This window comes from Pelobates fuscus, chromosome 4 (assembly GCF_036172605.1).
Source record: "Pelobates fuscus isolate aPelFus1 chromosome 4, aPelFus1.pri, whole genome shotgun sequence".
Classification (NCBI taxonomy): domain Eukaryota; kingdom Metazoa; phylum Chordata; class Amphibia; order Anura; family Pelobatidae; genus Pelobates; species Pelobates fuscus.
In genome coordinates, this window is record NC_086320.1 from 30,553,998 (window position 1) to 30,579,700 (window position 25,703).

The 25,703-nt window shown below is 38.4% G+C and overlaps 1 protein-coding gene across 1 annotated transcript; it reads left to right on the forward strand.

Moving 5' to 3' along the window:
- On the forward strand, positions 1-25,298 carry TMEM71 (transmembrane protein 71). Its single transcript, XM_063450256.1, has 11 exons — positions 1-349; positions 5,590-5,653; positions 9,468-9,530; positions 12,301-12,364; positions 14,558-14,770; positions 16,895-17,028; positions 18,670-18,798; positions 20,382-20,457; positions 21,331-21,389; positions 23,207-23,256; positions 24,531-25,298. The coding sequence occupies exons 2-11, from the start codon at positions 5,608-5,610 to the stop codon at positions 24,561-24,563; spliced, it is 867 nt and encodes a 288-aa protein (XP_063306326.1). The 5' UTR covers positions 1-349; positions 5,590-5,607; the 3' UTR covers positions 24,564-25,298.
- The last annotated feature ends 405 nt before the right edge of the window (positions 25,299-25,703 follow it).

Consider the following 25,703-nt stretch of genomic DNA (forward strand, 5'->3'; position numbering starts at 1 on the left):
TACTGAGACATTGCGCATTCCACAGCTCTAACCAAAAAGGCACATTTTGTCCGTAGGATAGGATTTGCTGCGGATATCCGAGAAGCCTTTTTTAGGGATGTGAACAAGGATTGTTATAGAAGATATTCAGATCTGGACTTATCGCCCTGGACTGTTAATGTCACAAAGTGTTGGGACATCTGGTCAAAGAGTGGACAGTTAACAATGAGCCTGATGTTTAGACAACTGTAACATTGGGACAAAATTCACATCCCTTTATAGAGCTGTCACAGCGGCACGGTACTCCAGGGACCATAAACTGTCTGAATCCCCCATCTCCAAGCTCAGGTAAAAGGAAGGATTTGGCTGTGTAAGTAATTCTTCATTCGCCACCCGCAGACCTTTCTGCTTTTTTGGGAACGTGATTGGGCTTTGCAGATCACTATCGGTTTGCCCATCTCTTAGTATGTGTGTGTCAGCCAACTGCATATCAAATTAATTAAAATGTTACTGTTTAAGGGTTAATCACTAAACACCAAACTGTAGTGAATTGAAATCCAAATCGAGACATTTTAATTAATATAACTGATTTGTAAAGATTCTAGCACTGGCTATAATCATCACTTGGCTATTTTAAAAGGATTTTCCAATTAAGATTCAATTCATTACAATTCAGAGTTTAGTGAATAAATATATTCAGTAAGATGGGTACCAGAAAGATCTGTGTAAAGGGTAAAGGAAGCTACCTGGAGCAGGGGGCCACAGATAGTTCAATGTGATACTCACAGCTAATCACACTGTGTCTAATTCTTTGCGTGAGATTTACAAAGTGGTGACATATTTGGAGATTTATCATCATAGCTCTGTGCAATGCACTGTATGAGGGGGCGCACCCAGAGAAAATTACCATGTAAATATACCATGTCATTTTATTTTAATAAAATGCATTATTTTAAAAATACACATTTATGCTGTAGCTGTAATGAACAACTAGGTGTGAAAAGAAATAGTCATATATGTTTATTAAAAAAATAAATAAAATATATCATATATAAAAACACTAACACAAACTCATGCTTTAGTGCCCATGGATACCTAAACATGGGGCAGATATTATGTCCTGCACTAGGGTATATCCACCTGCTGCTATACACTTTTCAATAGTCATTTATTATTATTATTATTATTATTATTATTATTATTATTGTTATTATTATTATTATTGCCATTTACTGCAACCTTGATTTGACTCACTCACCTCCCTAGTTATGATCTGTAGAATAATGTAATGTACATTCATCAAAGTACCATTTCTGGCTGGTTATTGCATTATATAAATCATATAATAAGTAAAAAGACAAATTAAAGTCCCCAGGATTTGCATCTTGCACAGTGAGTTCTCCGCAGAGCAGCAAGTGGATGAGATCACTTGTACTCCCAACACATTCGTTGCGGAAGACTAGTCTTAGAATGCTAGTGGAGCTTCCTTTTTGAAGTAGTGGAGGCAGGGAGAGGCGCATCATGGGTTAAAGGTAAGAATTTAAACTGTTCTAAAATGGCTTGACTGCAAATGATGGGGAGGGGAGAGGTGCAAGGACTCTCCACTGCCAAAATATATATTTTTTAAAATCACTGTTTAGTAGATATACCCCAAATGAAAACATTAATGCATTTAATTATGTGTTTTTTCATTGGGGATATAACTAAAATCAGCTTGCAAAACCTGCAGTTCTCTTGGCTGCTGCCTTTGCAAGCTCTCCCCTTCTAACCCCGTACAGACTTTCTGTGGCTGTCCAATCACAGACTTCCCAATACAGCTCAATGAGAAGTCTTTGTAAAACAGGTGCTCTGAGCAATTGCTGTCTCTTCTGCATTGAGCTAACAAAACCAGGAAGTAACATTACCCGTTGTATGTTTGAAAGCCAAGAGGGTGTGACCAGTATAATTTATAAAAGTGTCAATTTCCATTGAAATCTGCACTTTTGCAAATTAAAAAAAAAAAAAAAAGGACACGCTCTTCACACATAAAGCTTTTCAGCAAGCTAAAGTTGTTTATTCATTTTAATCAAACTCTTTTGGAAGATGCTTCAGTAATGTTAAGCCCTCAATCCCTACAAAGGGCTAATTTCCATGAATGTGGTATAAAAAAGAAAAAGAAAACACACGCTAGATGTAAAAACCACAGGTTTCCATATTTGTGTGCTACTCATGTCCACCTCCACTGATACAGACAGACATATATGTTATTCATTGCTATGGCAACTCCACCAGGACACTAAAAAAGGTTCTCTCTGAACATATACACCTTACCTGCAAGCTTCTAAGCTAGATGCCCTAGGTGTTTACATACATCAAACTTGACAAGTTTCACAGGTATTAACTGAAAACCATATACATCATGCTTATAGATAAGAGTGAGCGCTTAAAGGAACACTATAGGGTCAGGAACACAAACATGGATTACTACCCCTGTAGCGTTAAAACCACCATTTTGGTGGCTTGCCCTCCTTAATAAGTTGTTTACTCACCTTATTTCCAGCACCGCGCGGGTCCTCTGGCACTGGCCCCGCCCTTGATCCACCTCCTTGGCTGACATCCAATAGGAAAAGCATTGAACTGGCTGAGATAGTCAAGGAGGCGGGCGGGGGCAGAGCCAAACATCAGCTTGGTCAATCAGTATCTCATTATAGACATGCAATGAATCAATGCACCTCTATGGGGAAAGTTCAGCATCTCCATGTAGAGTGTGGAGACACTGAATATCAGTGCTGCACACTGTGCAGCACTGCCCCAGGAAGCACCTCCAGCTGCTGTCTGAGGAGTGGCCACTGGAAGTGTCTCTAGGGAGCAATGTAAACACACTACCTTCAGAAAAGGAAGTGTTTACAGCAAAAAGGCTGCAGGAACTATACACAGGAGAACAACTATTTTAAGCTGTAGTCGATTTGGTGATTACACAGTGTTCCTTTAATTGTACCTAAATATAATTAATTCTATTATAATTTAACAAACAAGAAACAAAGAGACATTGGAATTTTCACACATTGACAAGCATACATTTGGCCATCTAGAACAGTTGGGATTTTATTAGGGTATTTATTTAAAGGGACACTCCAGACCCCTAAAGCACTTTAGCTTAATGAAAAGTTTCACGTGCGAAGAGTATTTCCAAAAGTGCAGATTGATTTTTTTTTATAAATTCTACTGGTTACACCGCCCTGGCATTTCAAGCAAAGAACAGGTCCTGCTACATCCTGGTTTGGCTAGCTTAGTTGCACTGATCTTAAGAGTCGGCAATTTCCCAGAGCAAGTGCCTTGGCAAAGACTTCTCATTGAGCTGCATTGGAAAGTCTGTGATTGGACACGCACAGAAAGTCTGGGCGGGGTTAGAAGGGGAGGGCTTGCAAAGGCAGCAGACAATAAAACTGCAGCTTTTGCAAGCTGTTTTTAGCTTTAACTCCAATGAAAAAATGCATAATTAAATGCATACAAGTTTTCATTTGGGGTATGTATACTATATTTGTATATATTTTGTGTTTAGGCAGTGGAGTGCTCCTTTAAATAATCAATAACCAGTAACATGGGAATATATTATTTTAATAGACATAAGACAATGTTTATATTATACACTGATCAACTGGGAATTATGCAGATTTTATCAGGGAATTAAACATTTTAGACCAAAATAGATGAGCTAGACAAATATCTTTTTCTATTGTAGCTTAAATTTGCAATTCCCTGGCCAATGTCTGACAGTTTTTACAATGATCAGTTTAGTGAAAAAGTGAACAATAATTTTACTTTTCCCAGTAAAACTGCACCAAGTCGCTTTGTTATTTCTACGTGGTGTGGACACAGCGTAGTTATGCCAGGAATTTCACTCTGCTGAAGTGTTCAACAAGCAGACTGCAAATAGCTACCGTGGCCGAATGACTTATCACAGAAGAAGTCGGAGAAAAGAGAACAGAAACAGCAGGCGTCCTGAACGAGACCTGTCATAGAAAAAAAGGGAAAATAAATACATTAAATGAATATTAGAGTTTACAAATAACACTTGTTTTAATGCCCAAATTAAATAAAGGCAATCAGGCAGGATTATTTACCGACAAGTGAATTATCAGGAATTTAATGTGAATTTCAAAATTCAAGCCAAATAACCAGTTTGGAAAAAATCTCTCGGTCAGCAATATTTTTAGTTTATTTTGGCCTTTATGCCCAACAGTTTGTGGAATTTAGACGGGGTCCTGAGGGGGCAAACGTATCCAGTGACGCCCATTATGGTAGGGTCTGTCCAGTAAAGCCACTGATAAGCTGTTTGGCTGCCCACCCCCCAGCCTACAGCACCAATTACAGAGCGCAGCTGAAGCGAGGGCCTGATGCACGTGTGCTTCGCTGCCCGAGGACAGGTCCCATGTTTCCCCACATGCAGGACACTAGCGAACTATAGCGGCACAGGACCCAGAAATTAGAACTGCCACGTCAAAAGCAGGACTGTTGGTAGGACTGAAATGGAAGTTCAAAATCTCTGACAAATCACACTGGTAGGTACTATTAATGTAGCAAGTCTAGCGTATTCAAGGGCTGAGATAAAAACATGATTATTCGCTACAGTGAGAATTGTGAGAAATTAAAAGTTAATTCCAAATTTATCATATTTTGCGAAGACCCCAGATGTTGACTTGCCACTTGGTGCACAGGAAGTTAGGTTCTACTTACCTTACCTGAAGCTGTTCCTTGTGATCGCCACAATCACCACTGACTTGGATTTTATTTATTTTTTTCATTTTGGCTCTTTTGGTCTAACTGACAATTCTCGCTTGAATTGAATAACCTTGTTATTTTTTGCATCCTTTCCACTTCATGAAAAAATATCCAAGTACAGTGTATTGTAAATAAAGGAATAAAAAGGGTGGTATCCCAGATGACTTCACTGACCTTTACATTATCTTGAAAGTGACTTTGTCACCAACTGGCATCTTTACATAATTAGCAATGACCCCCGATGGTGACTGATCCGCCGAGAGTTTGGTGACCGCTAGGTGTAGGGGAAGGCGGGCTTTACTTACTCAAAGCTCGTCCGTCGCAGTCACTATCACGGTCTTCCTGCTGGTAGGTTTTGGCTAGTGGCAGTACATCCATTGGGAGCCCATGTTAGTTTTGTACAACACTAAGATCTACAGAGGATCCAAAAAAAACAGCGGGATCCACCTTAGACAGTGGTAGCTCTGCTTTTGTCAATTTTTGGCAAGCATAGGGAAATTAGTCCATACTTTGTCTCAGAATATCTTTTGACTGCGTTGGGATTTCAGTGAAATTACAATACGGTCAGTGCGAGTTTTTCCTAAAGATTTTATCTTTATGAAAAACTAATTTTGATAGGGGGAGAGGTCGGGTGAACAAAGCCACTTTAGCATGTAATAATAAAAGGTTAATATTCGCTAGATCAAAAGGAAACTGAATCAAACCGGCATTAACTAAATGCTTTCTTTGCATAGTATTTAGAGTTCCTTTAATTGATATTAAACCTACAACAACGGTAGTTATTAAAGTAAGAGATATTCATGTTAAGAGAATAAATCATTTAATTTCAATTTTTTTATCCAATTACAGCAAAAAACTACTTTCAAGATGGATGAAGCACCTCCCATGATGTCTACTCCTAAATCATCCAAATGTATGTATTTCTTTTTAATGATTTTCCACAAGATCACATTTGTATTATTGAGGTATATATAAAAAGAGGTCAAATTCAATATAATAATATATGTAAACTAACCTACACAGTGCACGAGCATCCCTTTAGTAGTATAGACTATGCATTTTCACACAAAAACTTAAATATTTGTGTTCAGTGATGTCTCGCAAGTACAAGACTAAACCCCCTCCATGCACATGTATATATATATACATTACACACACACACACACAATCAAAATTATTCAACCCCCATTGAAAATTAGGTTTATTGTCAAAATTTCAGCTTTTAGCTGTTTGCAATGAACAGATCAAACAATCAAACGAAAGAAATTAAAATAGCTCAACACAACAAGTGCTTTAAGTGGTTTCCCCAAATTCAACTGAAAGTGCAACTTATAATGACTTCTCTAGACTCAAAATTATTCAACCCGTTCATGGCAAGCATATATAGTACTTAGTACAGCACCATTTTGCTGTTATGACCTGCTGCAAACGAGATGCATAGCCAGACACAAGCTTATGTGCAATAGCCTCCGGTTCAGTAATATTCTTGGGTTTGTGTGCTGCAACCACCTTCTTCAAATCCCACCAGAGATTTTTTATGGGGTTCAAGTCAGGTGACTGTGATGGGCACTGTAGAATTTTCCAGGAATTCTTCTGCAACCAAGCCTTGGTGGAATTTGAGGTATGCATTGTCTTGCTGGAAGGTCTAAAGACACCCGAGCGTCATCTTCCTCACAGACAGCATGATGTTTTCTCCTAGGATTTCCTGATACTTCAATTAATCCATCTTGCCTTCCACACACTGCAGGTTTCCAGTACCAGAGGATGCAAAGCAGCTCCAGAGCATCACCAAGCCACCACCATTCTTACACCATTCTTAATTGTAGGCAGATTTTTGGGTCAGTAGTGGTGTACGTCTTGGAGTTCTGGCTTGGAAATCTTCTGCGTTTAGTATGCGCATTACTGTGCTCACTGAAACCTTATTGCCTGTTGCCACCTTAGTGCCTGTTGCCAAACAATCTTTCACGACTTATCTTCTTAGAAATCTGGTGGCAAACACTGATAGCTTCCTTTTTCTGCCCCGTTCAGGTAGTGTAAACACTGTTCCTTGAACTTTTAACTTTCTAATTATGCTTCCAACATTGTCTCTGGGAACATTCAGTGCCTTTGCTATCTTTTTGTATCCAGTTCCTTGTTTGTGAAGGCGATGATCTCTTCGCTTAATTTTGTGGACCATTCTATTGACTAACATGCAGTCAAACGTGACACTCAACAAAAACCTAGTCAGTTCAGGTATTTCAATTATTTCAGCTAAAGCACACCTGGTGCAACTAATGAAGCCCTTGATTAGTTGCATCAGGTGTGCTTGAGGCAACACCTGTTTTGCATATTTTTGCTGTTGTGAGAAATTCTATTCAAGAGAGATTCTATTCATTTTGAGACTGGAGAAGTCATTAAGTTGTATTTTCCGAATTGCTGTATGTCCTGAGGAAAGTCCTCATCTGGGAGGGAAATTTTGACTATTTTACTTGGATTTACGCTACAATAAAGAAGCTAGATTTTTCTTAAGCCTCAGAGTGCTGGGACTTTGCGGACTAGAAAAATCCCAGTCGCCAGGTCGTCATGGCGACTATTAATTTTGTCCAATCCTGGGTATTTGTCATCCCATTCAGTGTAGGCGGCACGCTAAGGGTGAATGCAGGCGGCAGCGAACAATGCAGGCTGGTGGCAAGATATCATGAAGGCATCTAGCTGAGGGAGCACTCTGATTTATGTAAAATACACACTCCCTGGTACAATTAATAGAGTGCTCCAAACATTCTACATATATAACTGTCTTTCATTTTTTAAATTCTCAATTTAATTCACTAATCTAAAATAACCCAAAGTTGAAATACTAATATGTTTTTATCAATGTTTGGTTACATTCTGCAAAGTAGCACAAACATGAAATATCTTTTGCCAGTAGAACTGTTAGCAACTATATAGATCTAAAAAAAAAATGAAAGTTTTTAATACTGGTAATTCTGTTCTCATTCCTAAAAGTTTAACACCATGCATATAGTCAGTCTTTATTACTGAGATGATGATGATGATGATGTCACAAAATAAGCAGCACTATAAGTTGAAAAATATTAATTTTTATATATCGTTTTTTGCTTGAACTATATTTACAATAGTGCAGATAGCATTTTCCGTGCTTTGAATACGTTGTGTAAAATATTACTAAAATGACAAGGGATTGTGAACTGAACCAAAATGCTAAATTTATGCTACTATATTCAAGCAGTGCTTATAGGTCATTTGAAGTATTTTTTGCAAATGAGCACTTTTTGCCCTTTACTAAATGTGGGTGTTTAGTGAATAAACCCCAAAGCCTGTATCAGATTATTTTGCAATATTTAATGTGCCCCTAGGTGTCTTCATCCTGACTGTGACATCATGTGCTACCCACATATTAAACATGATGCCACCACATTTGAGACATTTGGTGACATTGACTATTTATCAGCTTACATCTGACTACTTAGGGGGTGACAGAGGCTCTATTTTCCACCAAACATCCAGTTCCTTGCTGTTAGTGGGTAAAGTACAGTCTCATTCTCTATTGACATGTGTACCTGATGTATGAGGATAGCAGAGGTATATTTAAGAACTATTTGGATTTTGGGTGTTCTATTTCTATAAGTCTTGTGTGTGGGGTATGTTTCGTATGGTATGCTAAATGTGCCAATAAATTGGGCTGGAGCAGCTACTGCCCTTCTACGTATGGTGATCTGTAAAATTCTTCTACTTTGGATCAGTGGTGAGGTCTTCTAAACATAACTTAGACCAGGGGTGTACAAAAGGTCGATCCCCAGATGTTGTAAAACTACAGCTTCCATGTTGGGCACCTCTGCCTTAGACAGTTTGCAGAGCACGTAGGGTATATAGGCAAGATCCTAGGTCTTTAATGATCAAGTCATGAAATACAAAGAAGATACAATTCATCAAAAGTAAAATAGATCAAATTCACACATTTTGAATATTCTCAATATGCATGATAATATTACAACGTATGTTTTTTTGTTTTTTAATTCTTTATTTTTGCACACGGTAGGCAAGGCAAGAATGATACAACTTGAAGGCTTGCGCAGAAACCAAAATACAAAAGATCAGTTTTGTAAACGTAATAATTAAAATCAGCCCATATTACAAGCCACCTTATAAATTCTATACAACTTGCCTCCCATCGAGGATTTTGTGTTTTTTATGTAGCAACAGTATTTAAATTCCTTATTTTTGCCCGCGATAGGCATAACAAGAACAATACGACTGTGTGGCTTGCGCAGAAGCCAGAATGTAAAAGATCAATCGTGAAAAAACACAATAATCGACATCTGCCTACACGCCTATCTATAAATTCTATTCCACCTGCCTCCCATCGGGGATTTTGTATTATTTTTATATATTTTACAACGTATGTTTAAATATAAAAGCACAAACACAATTTATTTTTATAATGCTCTCCATTTAAGATTTCAAATGATCTATCACTTGTTCTGTGGTGGACTAAAGCGTATAAACTGTTTTGAGTAAGTAGGGGTATAGGGAATCTTTAGGGAACCAGGATAGGATTTCAAAGAAGGTACAGATTGTACGGCTGATAGAATAGAATTCGTATAATTAGTAATCCGTTATGATTTGTTATTAAGAAAGTACGGTAATGTCAGCTTTACTCTGCTAGTTGGGACCTGAACGTTTCAGACGATTTCAAGGTGAATTTATTTATTATGTGTGTTTTACAGATTCCACGTTCCCTGGGATATTACACAGCTACCATCTAAGCTCTTTAACGATTCCTCACCTAGGTAAGTTATAGTAATTTACTTCACCACTGGGGACAGGGATACTCTAACAAGTGATTGTGTATTTGTAGATACCAGGCAGTAGCACAGTAGATCGGGATAACTGAGTAACAGTTACTATTCTTAGGTGTCATACCTCATTAAGTGTTCTTGCATAGCAAGACCACTTAATGTTATCTCACATATATATTATTCTTATTCTTATTATAGCCAAATTGACCACCCTAACTCCTCCCACAGTTTTTACACTACATAGACAGTAATATACCGAAACGCGCAGATTGTTTACGATTGGTGTGCTATTACTTTGTGGAATGTTTCGCCGAATGTTTCACAGGAATATCGTCGTTCTTGTGGCGAAATTGGTTCCATATAAATGAATGGCAAAATGTTCAAAACTAAAGTGGGAGCTGGCAAAAGCTGAAAAACCAGGACGTGATTTCTAAACTGCCACCACTCCCTCATTTTCAAGCCCACCTACACAAATATTATATCAAAGCGTTCAGTTATCCCTGCTGCTACTAAAAATGTCCACGGCTAAGCTATAATCCTGATAGTTTTCACAATATGACCATTTGTTTGCAACTCACGCTGTCAATTGACATTCATTGAAACTCCACTCTAGCCAGCTCAAATTTGAAGGGCAATTTCTAAACTGTGACTGTGCCTTCATTGTTAATATTTCAGAGACATACTATGCATCACAATGTAGGGCTGGGTCTTGTGATTCTCACAATATAAAGCTCTTCGCTGTGGGATTTATAGTTTTTAAAATACGACCGTTTGAAAATGGCAACCGCCAAAATACTCTGACCTGTGCCAGGCTGGAGCAGCAAGTGATGTCATAGACAGGGCCTTTTGTACACCTGCTAATGTTTTTAGAAATGTATGTTTTAATGTAGCTGTGAAGCACTTTGGGCAACAACGTTGCAATTAAATGTGCTATATAAATAAAATAAAAGTTGAAATGCATTTCTCACTCTATCAAGCTTGCCATGTGCACTTTTTAAATTCGATCAATCAATTGGTTAGTGTAATGTTTACTATCTTTACTCATTCCAAACACTCCACACAGTTACTCTGCCCAGTCCAACCTTTCTACAGTTACTCCAGCCACTCCAACCACATACAACAGTTACTCAAGCCACTCCACCCAGTTACTCCACCCACTCCAGTTGTAGACTACTGGTGGAGACAAGAACACTTCACACAATTCCCACAGAAATTGTAGCTTTTCTAGTTCAGGCATACTCTACTAACAGTGACTGTGTGTTTCTGGATACTATGTAGTAGCACGGCAGACAAGATTACTCTAGTGAACAGTGACTGTTCTTAGTGCTGGGGTATATACTGGTGCTATATAAATGCCAATTTATATTTTTTATATAGTTTTTTGCTTGAACTATATTTACAATAGTGCAGATAGCATTTTCCGTGCTTTGAATACGTTGTGTAAAATATTACTAAAATGACAAGGGATTGTGAACTGAACCAAAATGCTAAATGTATGCTACTATATTCAAGCAGTGCTTATAGGTCATTTGAAGTATTTTTTGCAAATGAGCACTTTTTGCCCTTTACTAAATGTGGGTGTTTAGTGAATAAACCCCAAAGCCTGTATCAGATTATTTTGCAATATTTAATGTGCCCCTAGGTGTCTTCATCCTGACTGTGACATCATGTGCTACCCACATATTAAACATGATGCCACCACATTTGAGACATTTGGTGACATTGACTATTTATCAGCTTACATCTGACTACTTAGGGGATGACAGAGACTCTATTTTCCACCAAACATCCAGTTCCTTGCTGTTAGTGGGTAAAGTACAGTCTCATTCTCTATTGACATGTGTACCTGATGTATGAGGATAGCAGAGGTATATTTATGGACTATTCGGATTTGGGTGTTCTATTTCTATAAGTCTTGTGTGTGGGGTATGTTTAGTATGGTATGCTAAATGTGCCAATAAATTGGGCTGGAGCAGCTACTGCCCTTCTACGTATGGTGATCTGTAAAATTCTTCTACATTAAATCAGTGGTGAGGTCTTCTAAACATAACTTAGACCAGGGGTGTCCAAAAGGTAGATCCCCAGATGTTGTAAAACTACAGCTTTCATGTTGGGCACCTCTGCCTTAGACAGTTTGCAGAGCACGTAGGGTATATAGGCAAGATCCTAAGTCTTTAATGATCAAGTCATGAAATACAAAGAAGATACAATTCATCAAAAGTAAAGTAGATCAAATTCACACATTTTGAATATTCTCAATATGCATGATAATATTACAACGTATGTTTAAATATAAAAGCACAAACACAATTTATTTTTATAATGCTCTCCATTTAAGATTTCAAATGATCTATCAGTTTTTCTGTGGTGGACTAAAGCGTATCAACTATTTTGAGTTAGTAGGGGTATAGGGAATCCTTGGGGAACCAGGATAGGATTTCAAAGCAAGTACAGATTGTATGGCTGATAGAATAGAATTCGTATAATTAGTAATCCGTTATGATTTTTAAGCATGCGTGGGATAGGCATAAGGCTATCCTAACTATAACATAAGGCCAGGGACTAATGAAAGTATTTAGAAAATTGGGCAGACTAGATGGGCCGAATGGTTCTTATCTGCCGTCACATTCTATGTTTCTATGTTTCTATGTTTCTATTTGTTATTAAGAAAGTACGGTAATGTCGGCTTTACTCTGCTAGTTGTGACCTGAACGTTTCAGCCAATTTCAAGGTGAATTTATTTATTATGTGTGTTTTACAGATTCCTCATTTCTCTGGGATATTACACAGCTACCATCTAAGCTCTTTAACGATTTCTCACCTAGGTAAGTTATAGTAATTTACTTCACCACTGGAGACAGGGATACTCTAAACAAGTGATTGTGTATTTGTAGATACCAGGCAGTAGCACAGTAGATTGGGATAACTGAGTAACAGTTACTATTCTTAGGTGTCATACCTCATTCAGGCATACTCTACTAACAGTGACTGTGTATTACTGGATACTATGTAGTAGCATGGCAGATAAGATTACTCTAGTGAACAGTGACTGTTCTTAGTGCTGGCGAATAAACTGGTGCTTTTTAAATACCAAAAATAATAATACAGTAATACAGCAGACATATATAGTCTGATGGTGTCATGTGAAGACAGATGCTCTAGTGCCTGAGTGATTTGAATGCCATGTAGTAATATTGAGAACAGGTATATTCTAGTATTATATTGGTTACAACGCAGTAACACTACAGATAGTAGTCATCTAATAATAGTGACTGTCCTTGGGTTCCCCTCAGTCACACTGCAGACAGGGATACTCTAATAATAGTGGCTGTTCTTGTGTACCACGCAGTAACACTACAGATAGTAGTTATCTAATAATAGTGGCTATTCTTGGGTACCACACAGTAACACTATAAACAGAGTTCCTGTAATAATAGTGGCTATTCTTGGGTACCACACAGTAACACTACAAACAGAGTTCCTATAATAATAGTGGCTATTCTTGGGTACCACACAGTAACACTACAAACAGAGTTCCTATAATAATAGTGGCTATTCTTGGGTTCCAAGCAGTAACACTACAAACAGAGTTCCTATAATAATAGTGGCTGTTCTTGGGTACCAAGCAGTAACACTACAAACAGAGTTACTGTAATAATAGTGGCTGTTCTTGGGTACCACACAGTAACACTACAAACAGAGTTACTGTAATAATAGTGGCTGTTCTTGGGTACCACACAGTAACACTACAAACAGAGTTCCTGTAATAATAGTGGCTGTTCTTGGGTACCACACAGTAACACTACAAACAGAGTTACTGTAATAATAGTGGCTGTTCTTGGGTACCAAGCAGTAACACTACAAACAGAGTTCCTGTAATAATAGTGGCTATTCTTGGGTACCACACAGTAACACTACAAACAGAGTTACTGTAATAATAGTGGCTGTTCTTGGGTACCACACAGTAACACTACAAACAGAGTTCCTGTAATAATAGTGGCTGTTCTTGGGTACCACGCAGTAACACTACAAACAGAGTTACTGTAATAATAGTGGCTGTTCTTGGGTACCACACAGTAACACTACAAACAGAGTTACTGTAATAATAGTGGCTGTTCTTGGGTACCAAGCAGTAACACTACAAACATAGTTCCTGTAATAATAGTGGATATTCTTGGGTACCACACAGTAACACTATAAACAGAGTTACTGTAATAATAGTGGCTGTTCTTGGGTACCACACAGTAACACTACAAACAGAGTTCCTGTAATAATAGTGGCTGTTCTTGGGTACCACGCAGTAACACTAACAACAGAGTTACTGTAATAATAGTGGCTGTTCTTGGGTACCAAGCAGTAACACTACAAACAGAGTTCCTGTAATAATAGTGGCTATTCTTGGGTACCACACATTAACACTACAAACAGAGTTACTGTAATAATAGTGGTTGTTCTTGGGTACCACACAGTAACACTACAGAGTTCCTGTAATAATAGTGGCTGCTCTTGGGTACCGTGCATTAACACTACAGATAGTAGTCATCTAATAATAGTGGCTGATCTTGGGTATCGTGCATTAACACTACAGATAGTAGTCATCTAATAATAGTGACTGTTCTTGTGTACTGTGCAGTAACACGATTGGTGTATCTTTGTTGCTAATGAACTTAGAACCAATTTTACAGTTTACAGATAAATACAATTGTTAAAGTATGATAAAACTACAACTACATTGAATTGGAGAATTTTTGGTTTGGATGTCATCCCACAAGTAGCATCATAGGGATTTTATGATTACCGAACACAGAGTTGTAGTGAATTGTAAGCAAACTGTGAATTGTAGACAATCTCTGCCAATTTAGTAATAAATCCTCCAAGTTATCTATAGTCAAAGCTGAACTATGTTCACTTGAATTTTGTAACTCACAACAAATCTGTGTTTAGTGAATAAAGCTCTTATAGTTTGATATTAATAGTTTATAACTATTATTATAATGAATATTGCATTTATTTTCTAGTAATACCTATGATTTGGATGGTATGGAGTCTAACCCCAGCACTTCCTTCAATAAAACCATGTGCAGACTTTTCTCTTCCTGCCGGCACAGTTTGCGCTTACTATCGAATGGCTACTACGTTGTGGATGACAGCTCAGTTTTGTATAACGAGGATGGAAGTGTAATCATCAGTCCAACAAAACCTAATGTATCCTACAAAGAGAATTCCGTCAGGTAAGTATAAATATATGTGAGGTTGGTCTCGGGGGTAATACTAAAGTGACTTTTTTGAGATTCAAAAAAAATATATATATTTTATTTCCTATTTAGCCATTTTAGTGAAGGTTCAAAACCTTCATATTTAGATTAGTCTGTTTTTCATGTACATTTCTCCAATACAAGAATATCATAATAACATTTACGAGTATTTACAGACACATTTCCATATCAATTTCCTACACAGGATTTAGGACGTTCAAAATGATTTACCTACAGAAGTGACCATCAAAGTCTAAGGGAATTTGTGTAGATAAATCCTCTAGAAAGTTTTTCTAACCATGTTGAATCATTTGGAAAGCTAGTTATAACGAGGTTTTAGATCCTTAAGTAAATACATCTTTGAGCAGCCTAGTTGGACAATTCTAAATAAGCGTTTAAAGTATAGGTTTCCCCAAAGTGATTTCCTATTGAATTCAGATCCCATTGAGTTCTCAAGAGCAGGAAGGCTGCGTATAGACCACGGAATTTAGAAGCTGATTTGAAGAACAACGGTTTTATTTATTTATTTTAAACAGAGGAACATTTACATCACCGGAACACATACAGGGTGGCCCAAAGGTAGGTATACATTGAATCAATGGAATTCATCACAAAAGATTATAGGGGTACACATCCAAATTGTCAGTTAAATGTCAGGCATTTAAAGGGACCCTATAGTGTCAGGAAAACCGCTTGGTTTTCTTGACACTATAGTACCCTGAGGGTGCCCCCACCCTCAGGGTCCCCCTCCCATGGCGCTCCCTTACCTATCCTCCCCCACCGACGTCAGCATCCTTGTCTGACGTCACCGGCGCCGAATGCTTTCCTATGGACGCTCTGCGTGATTGAGGCATAATATGCCTCAATCATTGCCGATGCCCCTCCGGAAGACAGCCACTAGAGGCTGGCTTAACCCCAGATGTAAACATAGCAGTTTCTCAGAAACTGCTATGTTTACATCAGGCAGGGTTAACCCTAGAGGGACCTGACACCCAGACCACTTCATTGAGCTGAAGTGGTCTGGGTGACTATAGTGTCCTTTTAAATATCAGTGTGGCAGTCAGAAAGGAATGTTGCAACGTTGATGGAAGACGTTTCAAGCCCTTATGTTAAATTTAAATGTAATACAATGCAAATAAACCATACGGTATACCTACGTTTGGGCCACCCTGTATAAACTGGATTCTCTATAGGGAAAGGCTGGCAACTTTTGGACTTGGAACAAGTATAAATAAGTGGCTTTTTTAGGGCACAAAAATCACCAATCTCTGTGTCTATAAGCCTACTCATAAGGCAGCATTTGAAGTATGTATTTGCAGCTACCCTCATTATGACCGGCACAGTATAATGAAGCGATGGCAGGAGATATGTAGACGACCCAATGTCCTAATTGTCACCAATGCCAAACCAGTCTGTGTTATCCAGAGTCCCCTCTTTTAAAAACGTTTTTATTAAATACACTACACTCATTGGTGTTGGAATCTTTCACATTATTCATCAATAACATGGTACCCTAATGTTATGCACGCAGAAGATGTATTTAAAATATACTGCAGTCACCAGCCGGGCAGAATTTACATGTAAGCCCCAGAGCACATACCGAGCATGCCCATTCACATATCAGTCTAACAGTATTGACTGACCATACAGGGTTCACAGCACCGGCATCAAGCCCCGAGCACACAACAGCCCACTAAATCAGTATCAAATGAACAGCATTTACAACATTTTTATTCCAGATATATTCATGCACATACCAAGAATTATTTGATTCCTTTACCTAATTAGCTTTTGCTATGTCTATTGGAAGGATATCCAAGCCAAATATCCAGAAATTATTTTACCTGTTCCCCTTTAATAATAATAATGGGTTAGTAACAGTTGGTTGCTTTATTTGTAGATCTATTCATGGGATGCTTGGAAATAAAAGCACTTAATCATCAAATAAAAAAATAATAATATTCTCTTGCAACAAATATCGGAAAATGCCATAGGAAAGGCTTTGATTGATCTGCCAGCCCAAAATGCAATCACTGTTGTGAGTTGGAGCACCGTGCTTTGAGGTATTATTAATCCTTACAATGGCTTTGTTTTACCCAGGATCTTTCGAAAGAGGCGTAAACAGTTAACGCTAAGAAAACTAGAGATTGACAATATGGAGTGCAAGGAATCCGATTCGGATTCGGAGGATGACAACTGGGATCCTCAGAGAGGAGATTACAACTTCAGTCGAGGTCAGTGATGTTTATCATCACACATTGTAATATCCATCCACAGGGATGGTAGAAATATTCCACCCAAGAGAAGAAGTAGACACAAATTGTCTTACTACAAGAGCACTATTGAAAAACAACTATCGATTGTTGTTTTTTTAAGGAGTTTGTTTAGATTTGTTTTAGAACATTCTCAGAATCAATTCATTTGCAAATCATGAAAAAACTGTCACTTTAAAGAAAGGCAATTTTCATGGTAACAAGTACAGCTGATTGAATGGAAATCTGGTAACTAAAGGTAGTATTTATAGTTGGTGCAGTTATGAAAACTCCAGAAAATCATTCCATAAGTTAGCACCCACTCAATAAACTGGTACATAGTGAGTTTACCGAGTACGTGACATCTCACACGATAAGAAGTTGGAATATGGCGAGTAAATCTTCCCAATACTGCGAGTTATGGGTATGGTTCTATTCATTCTGTTAGCCCAGGGTTATTCGCAAAAGTAACAATTTGAATTTCAAACTTAAGGCACAAATAGCCAAACTGGCAACATTCTCTAAGTCATCTATTCTTCCTCTAAGTGGCTACTATGTCCTTAAATTTGACATTCACACTGTATGTGAAAATTGTCGTAAATTCAAAGTAAATTTCATATTTTAAGGTTTAACTGAAAATAAAAATCTGTAAGTCAACCATGCTTTCAGTTTGGCAATTTTGGCATTAAACTTGTAATTCACTTAGAATTCCCGACAGTATACACATTAGTGGGTGTGTGTGTAACATGGAATTCCATAGTCTCTGGTCGTTACAGTGCTACAATGACTGAAACAGCTGCGGTAGTCATAATAATGTGTGTTCCTTTAATATAAAATTCAAATTACAAAACCCATCACTCTTGTTATTATCTAATGTCCACCAGTTTAAATGGATATTCTCAGTACAAGAGCCACTACCACTCATTATGATAGTTAGGTAGAAGGAATAATTGGGTTCTCCCCCTGGTTTTTATGAAACCATTTTTGAGAGGTTTTACCAAAAAGGTGCCTTGCTGGCATTCAAAGCCCCGACCCATCTCCTACAGCTCAAATAATAAAGACGTTTTGTGTTCGCATTATCTGCTCAAAGCCATCTAACGTTTCAGTATGATTGGCTCTGAGCACTGGGCTCGCAGTCACTATCTCCATTTAGTAGTTTAGTTTACAATAATATGTTGGTAATATAGAAATATATATATATTTTTTATATTGTCCCCTTAACCCCTTAAGGACACATGACATGTGTGACATGTCATGATTCCCTTTTATTCCAGAAGTTTGGTCCTTAAGGGGTTAAGGACCAAACTTATGGAATAAAAGGGAATCATGACATGTCACACATGTCATGTGTCCTTAAGGGGTTAAGGTCCCTTTAAAGTCCCCACTAATGACCTGACTTTCTGCTATTAAGTTAATCTGCAATATCCACTACTGATCATTTGTTCTGTGTGTCATTTAGTAGCTGTATTGTATTCATGTTGTTTAGAGCATTGTTTAAATGAGAATCGTTTTGCTGCAGTCTCCCCTGTTTAACACTTCCTAAATAAAATGAGAACTATATTATCCAGCATTACCCATGTTTGAATTTACCTATGTTAAACATTTTTGTTTATTTTTTAACAGAAATTATGCCGGTAACGTCGTATCCTCTCGGGGTTTTACTCGATCCCATGGAAGATTCGGTCACTGCTGATGAAACACAAGACTCCCTGTCACATTTTTCATCTGAAGAATTCCTGAGCATTAACAATGGTAGGAACACAAGGGGCGTTGAGGTGCTCTCTTTGGTGGATCTGAAACCCAGACTGATACCGCCTATGTGTACTTAGTAAGGAAGGAAAGACCCAATTTTAAGCACAATTCCCTCTGTCCCTCGTTTCTATCCCAATGTCCTTCTTTTCTACGAGCTCCATATTGTTGGAGTGTCTGGGCGTATAACAGAGCTCCACAGCTATAATACTCCCAGTAATGTGTCTGAGTGCATAACAGAGCTCCACAGCAATAATACTACCAGTAATGTGACTGAGTGTATAACAGAGATCCACAGCTATAATACTCCCAGTAATGTGTCTGAGTGTATAACGGAGCTCCACAGCAATAATACTCCCAGTAATGTGTCTGAGTGTATAACAGAGCTCCACAGCAATAATACTCCCAGTGATGTGTCTGAGTGTATAACAGAGCTCCACAGCAATAATACTACCAGTAATGTGTCTGAGTGTATAACAGAGCTCCACAGCAATAATACTCCCAGTAATGTGACTGAGTGTATAACGGAGCTCCACAGCAATAATACTCCCTGTAATGTGTCTGAGTGTATAACAGAGCTCCACAGCAATAATACTCCCAGTAATGTGTCTGAGTGTATAACAGAGCTCCACAGCAATAATACTACCAGTAATGTGTCTGAGTGTATAACAGAGCTCAACAGCAATAACACTCCCAGTAATGTGTCTGAGTGTATAACAGAGCTCCACAGCAATAATACTACCAGTAATGTGTCTGAGTGTATAACAGAGCTCAACAGCAATAATACTCCCAGTAATGTGTCTGAGTGTATAACAGAGCTCCACAGCAATAATACTACCAGTAATGTGTCTGAGTGTATAACAGAGCTCAACAGCAATAATACTCCCAGTAATGTGACTGAGTGTATAACGGAGCTCCACAGCAATAATACTCCCTGTAATGTGTCTGAGTGTATAACAGAGCTCCACAGCAATAATACTCCCAGTAATGTGTCTGAGTGTATAACAGAGCTCCACAGCAATAACACTCCCAGTAATGTGTCTGAGTGTATAACAGAGCTCCACAGCAATAACACTCTCAGTAATGTGTCTGAGTGTATAACAGAGCTCCACAGCAATAACACTCCCAGTAATGTGTCTTTAAACTACAATAAATGTGGTTAGAAATCAGTCTGCATAAATAACATACAATGTTCCCCACACCCCTAGCGATCGTCCACCCCCAATAAAAAAAATCCTTAACTATCCTCCTCACCCTAATAATAGAGAAGGGGCTTTAGTATGCACCTCCATTATTTTTAGATCCCCCACCTGTGGGATTTTTAGGGACAGGACCCTAAAAAACACACTAAAACCTGACAACTAAAACAGAAGATACACTAATTAAATGAAAACCTGTTATTAGCCTGATAACATATTTGCATGTTTTGATATAGATTATTAATAGCATTTATTATAAAAAAAAAAGTGTGTGCCCCCTACAGTGAGAATTGTCACTTTAGTGGATAACCATGTAACAGTTTAAATCCAGGAGATTTTCTTCTATAAACATAATGGCAGCTTACTTTTTCTCGCCCCTTGTTTCAGAATCTGATAAACAGAAAACTTGGATCGGAAAAGCAGCGTTGTTTTCCTTGTTCTTCCTCTTATTGCTGTGTGCAAGGTAAAGGTCACCCAGGAAAACTATGACTTCGGTGTCTCCACTAAGTACATCCCTGTGTCATTCAATATCAAGAGAAAGGAGGAGTATGGATTCACCTGCAAAATCAAAGAATACCCTTTCTATTGCTCATATCGGGACACAAAAATCCTTAGATAATATAGTGATATTCAGAAAGCCTCCCAACTGTCCCAATTTCGCTGACACAGTCCAGATTATCATGGCAGCTTTTGGGGACACCAGGGTACTGTCCAGAACACGCATTGTGTGAGCATATCATTAAACACCCTTACACTATGTTCAAGGAACTAGGACCCTGCACTGAAACAGGGCTCCCTGCAGGGTCTGCACGCTTGGCAGGCAGCTTGGAGTGCATTCACGTAGGGCTGATCTGCCAGTACTTTATGGGCGGATTTGCCCCCTATAGGGCAAATCACATTACTGGCACTTCTCCTTTTACCTCCTCCCACTGCATCCCACTTCTCGAGACACCGGCGTTGGGAGGTATGTATTCAGTATCCAGCTAGTCAGCCCTAGATAGCCAGGGTCAGATATATATATATATAGGTGAGAATACCAATCATCTTTTTGATATTCTTCATATTTTCCATGATCAGCATATAGCCAGACCACAGCTATCCACATGTGGAATAGTACCACAATGATCAGATACCTGATGTAGTTCCAGAAACGATTCAGCAATAGTCGGTTGTCATGAGAACCGCATTTGGAGTGATGGTGGGAAGGGGAATTTCAACAGCAGACATATACATCCACCACCAAATACACAAGTGACAGGGACAGACGAAGGGCTTTAAATTTGACTTTCCAAGTTCTTTTTTGCATGTTATTCATTATTATGTTTATTATTTGTAGGTTTTTGATGGCAGGACACGCTGGTCTGCTGACAGCTTTGCTCCTGCTCGTTATTATCTGTAAGTAATGGTTATTTACCTTCTATGTTCATAGCAAAGGGATGTTGGATGGTATAAATAATATTTATATAATATATGATAATAAATGGAGGTCATTTTGAGAAATTCCTAAAAGATATGAATACTACGATTCAACCCATTGTAATAGCAGACCCTCTCTGTTATTAAATGTGTTCATATTTCTTCAAAAATTATACATTTTTAACAATTTGAATAAAAAAACGATTGCTTGACACTATTGTTCGTGCATGATGGAAGTAGGAGGGTAAAGCAGTCACTAGACACAAATACTACAGGCACTGTCATAGGGAGCTCACAAGTGGCATGGTGTGGCGAAAAAGGCAAAACTAGGAGAATGAAGATGCAATTGCACTGAAGTGCTCCCATGTGGTTCAAATATTTTGAATTAATTTCACGAAATGTATTCAATGTATTATAACCACTTCAGAATCACTCTGTACATGGTCACTTTAGAATCACTCTGCACATGGTCATCCCTTAGGTTAGGCTGGCCAGTACAGCTGGCAATCAGTCTGGTACACATGCAAGCTTCAAGCTGACTTGCGCTCTCTTTGTTATGGCATTGCCCCCACCAAATTATCAGTGGCACTCAATGCAACACTTACATGTCCAACACATTGCTGTTACAGTAAAAGACAATATTACGGATTAATCTGACAGTAAGTGGACTGGGTGTTCATAATGCGTGGGGAATGATAAACTAAGCATGTCTTCACTGCAGACACAAATAAGATCTGGAAATTGAAAAGTTGGCAAAAATTTGTACAGAAGTAGGTTTCACAGAGCGCAAGGGGTCGAATTTACTACTCAAATAAGAGGCACTTAGCAGGTTTTTAGCAGTGCTTAGTAAGCAGCCAGTAATGTAATCCCCATGTGTCTGAAAAGAACTGCTTTTAGATGTAAGCACTCTTCAGCGATCATCTGTGCCATGCAATACTGCCGGAACTGTGCAGAGTATAGCGTGATTGTTAACTCGTTGATCTTTGGATCGGATAGTTGGTGGCCAGAGACTGTGGGTTTCTCACCAAAGAATAAACTGCAGTGAAATAAAAAATGCTGAATTAATGCTCCAATAGCCAAATCAGTTATTGTGGCCAACATTTTGCAATTCAGATTCTGATCGCTCCATTGCACTATTTAGTGTTTAACCCCTTAAGGACACATGACATGTGTGACATGTCATGATTCCCTTTTATTGCAGAAGTTTGGTCCTTAAGGGGTTAAACCTAAATCTGTAGACCTGGGCTTTGTTGGTGTTTTCCCAATCAGGAGGAAGGTACGTCTGACCCATGTTAAAAATGTAAATGACCTCACTTGTGTGACTTGCAGCTGCATATGACTTAATTACAATCTTGCGTGGCGCCAAGTCTGAAAGTCTATCAGCCTGCTTCCCAGTGCCATTCTTTCTGGGCATGATTCTATACAGGTTGTGCATGAAACATTTTTTGGGCCTAGTGATCTAATGTGTTTTCTGTGATCCTTGTGAAATGTTTCTGAGGGGCTTACAGGCAGTGCTAAAGATTATGTGAGCTCATCCATACTATTCATTTTATATACTTTTTCTGTGATTAACACAAAAAAATATATTCTTTTAAAATATAACCATTAGTTACTTAACCCCCCCCCCCAAAAAAAATCAAGCAAACAATCGCCTTACTCTTCTGTTCAGATATGTTATGACATATGTTCCCTCCTGTCTACACATTAGCACTCGTCACCAAATTGCTCATTCAGAAATGATATTGTATTTTATTCAAGTCTGCAACTGTTATAATTGTTAATTTTCTCTTTCACAGATTTTGCTCTTCCACAAACAAGAATTACTGAAGCTCAAAGCAATCAAAATGTAAGTGTGTGCAGATAAATGTACAAATGTTGCATAGAAACTGGCTGCTCTTCTTGTACATGATTGCAGTCTCCCCCTCATTGTGCATGATCCCAGACTCCCCCTCCTTCTGTATGATCCCCGATTCCTCAGTTTGCATGTTCGCAGGCTGTCCCTCCTCGTCCCCTTCATTGAAAGTGTTAGGAAGCTGAGTCCTGATTCTCCCACCCCAGTAATTGCTATTGAAATGCGAACTGAATGAGGAGTCCAGTAATGCCATTGCCCCTCAGTTCTGTAATCACACAAGGTATCAGCGAAGGAATTCTAAACATGCCAATGAATGCTCAGACATTTCTTGTAAAGCACCATACCTGAGCATACAGAACCATGGGATGGGGATCCAGTTAATTTACACGGCATGCCCGGACTATGATGGCATGTCTTGCTACAGAGTGTAATGAATGCTGCGACAAGGCTCCTCTTTCTGTCCCCCTTCTGTCAGTTATTGCATTGGCTTCTTGTAAGATATAGGCATCATTTTAAAAGTCTGTTCCTCGCTTATAAATCTCTTCCTAATACTGCTCCTGTCTACCTACCCTCACTAAAACACAAGTATGTCCCATCCAGGCCCTCAAACTCTGCTGAAGACCTTCAATGTCCTCTGTTCATACTCTTTAAAACTTCTCTAGGGCTGCACCATTTCTTTAAAACTGCTCCAATAGCTTTTCACTACAAACGTCAAGAAAGCTTATTGAACCGTTAACTGCTTTTTCTCCCCACACCTCACTATCCAGCCTCCTCTCCTGCAACGGTGTAATCTACAAAACCAAGCCTTCACTGTAAACTCCTCTTGCAACCTACTTTTTCCATACACAACGTACATCCCAGCCTTACCTCTTGTGCCACTTTACCCCACTCCCTCTAGAATGTAAGCTCTCTACACTCTATGTTACTGTCCATCCAACTTGTCTTGTTGTAGTCCACCTATTGTACAGCGCTGCAGAATTTGATAGTGTTTTATAAATAATAATAATGATAATATGACAGGTGCGCCAGACATGTAATGGCAATTGATAATTTTAACAAAGAAAGCCACAACCTACTTTTAGTGCATCATTATTTTTTTGTTTTTTGTAATTTAAATACCTTCTGAAGTCATGATTTTAACATAAAGGTTTAAGAGGTAAATTGCATTTTTTCATGGCAGCCTCTGTGTTGAGAAAGTAGATGCGTTTTAGTTTTCAAGAATAATAATTGAGTTATTGACTAACGTTCTAATTTATTCTTTTCCACAGGTTCATGAGGAGAACGTCATTCATCGCCGTTGATTGCTCTACTTACTATTCAAAATAGAGAAAAGAAACAAAAATGACCAACTAGTTTTCTTATTTATGACTATGTGGCTGGAATAGGATCTAAAAGTTAAACGCTTAGTAGGATTAATAGTGTTTGTATGAAAAAAATGTAACTTGTACATAATATCATCAATGTCATGAATAAGCTGTGACATAATGACAGTAACAATATGTTACTTTTCTACCCATCATTGAGATGTTAAATGTGCAAGTGATTGGGTTTGCTTAGAAGTCTACAATTCAGTACAGTTAACCCAACTTTTCCTCTGGAGCCTAGGTGTGGCAATAATCTACATTATAACAGTAAAACCATTAATCAAGGGGGTTAGCAAAAATATAAAAGTACACCTACCATTAAAGGGACACTATAGTCACCTGAACAACTTTAGCTTAATAAAGCAGTTTTGGTGTATAGAACATGCCCCTGCAGCCTCACTGCTCAATCCTCTGCCATTTATGAGTTACATCCCTCTGTTTATGAACCCTAGTTACACCTCCCTGCATGTGACTTGCACAGCCTTCCATAAACACTTCCTGTAAAGAGAGCCCTATTTAGGCTTTCTTTATTGCAAGTTCTGTTTAATTAAGATTTTCTTATCCCCTGCTATGTTAATAGCTTGAGAATAACGGTGCTCCCTAGCTAGAAAACTAGCAGGGGGTACAAAGAGAGATGGGTTTTAGGGGTGGCAACAAGGGCATAACCCTGCACAAAGCGCAAAATATATAAAGAATAAGGGATGAAGGCGAAACCAAGACGGGTCGTTCTAAGACTATTTTGGGGTGGTTTGAAGGAGAACGACCCGTCTTGGTACGAGGTGGTTTCGCCTTCATCCCTTATTCTTTATATATGTTACTAGCTTGCTAGACCCTGCAAGAGCCTCCTGTATGTGATTAAAGTTCAATTTATAGATTGAGATACAATTATTTAAGGTAAATTACATCTGTTTGAAAGTGAAACCAGTTTTTTTTCATGCAGGCTCTGTCAATCATAGCCAGGGGAGGTGTGGCTAGGGCTGCATAAACAGAAACAAAGTGATTTAACTCCTAAATGACAGTGAATTGAGCAGTGAAATTGCAAGGGAATGATCTATACACTAAAACTGCTTTATTTAG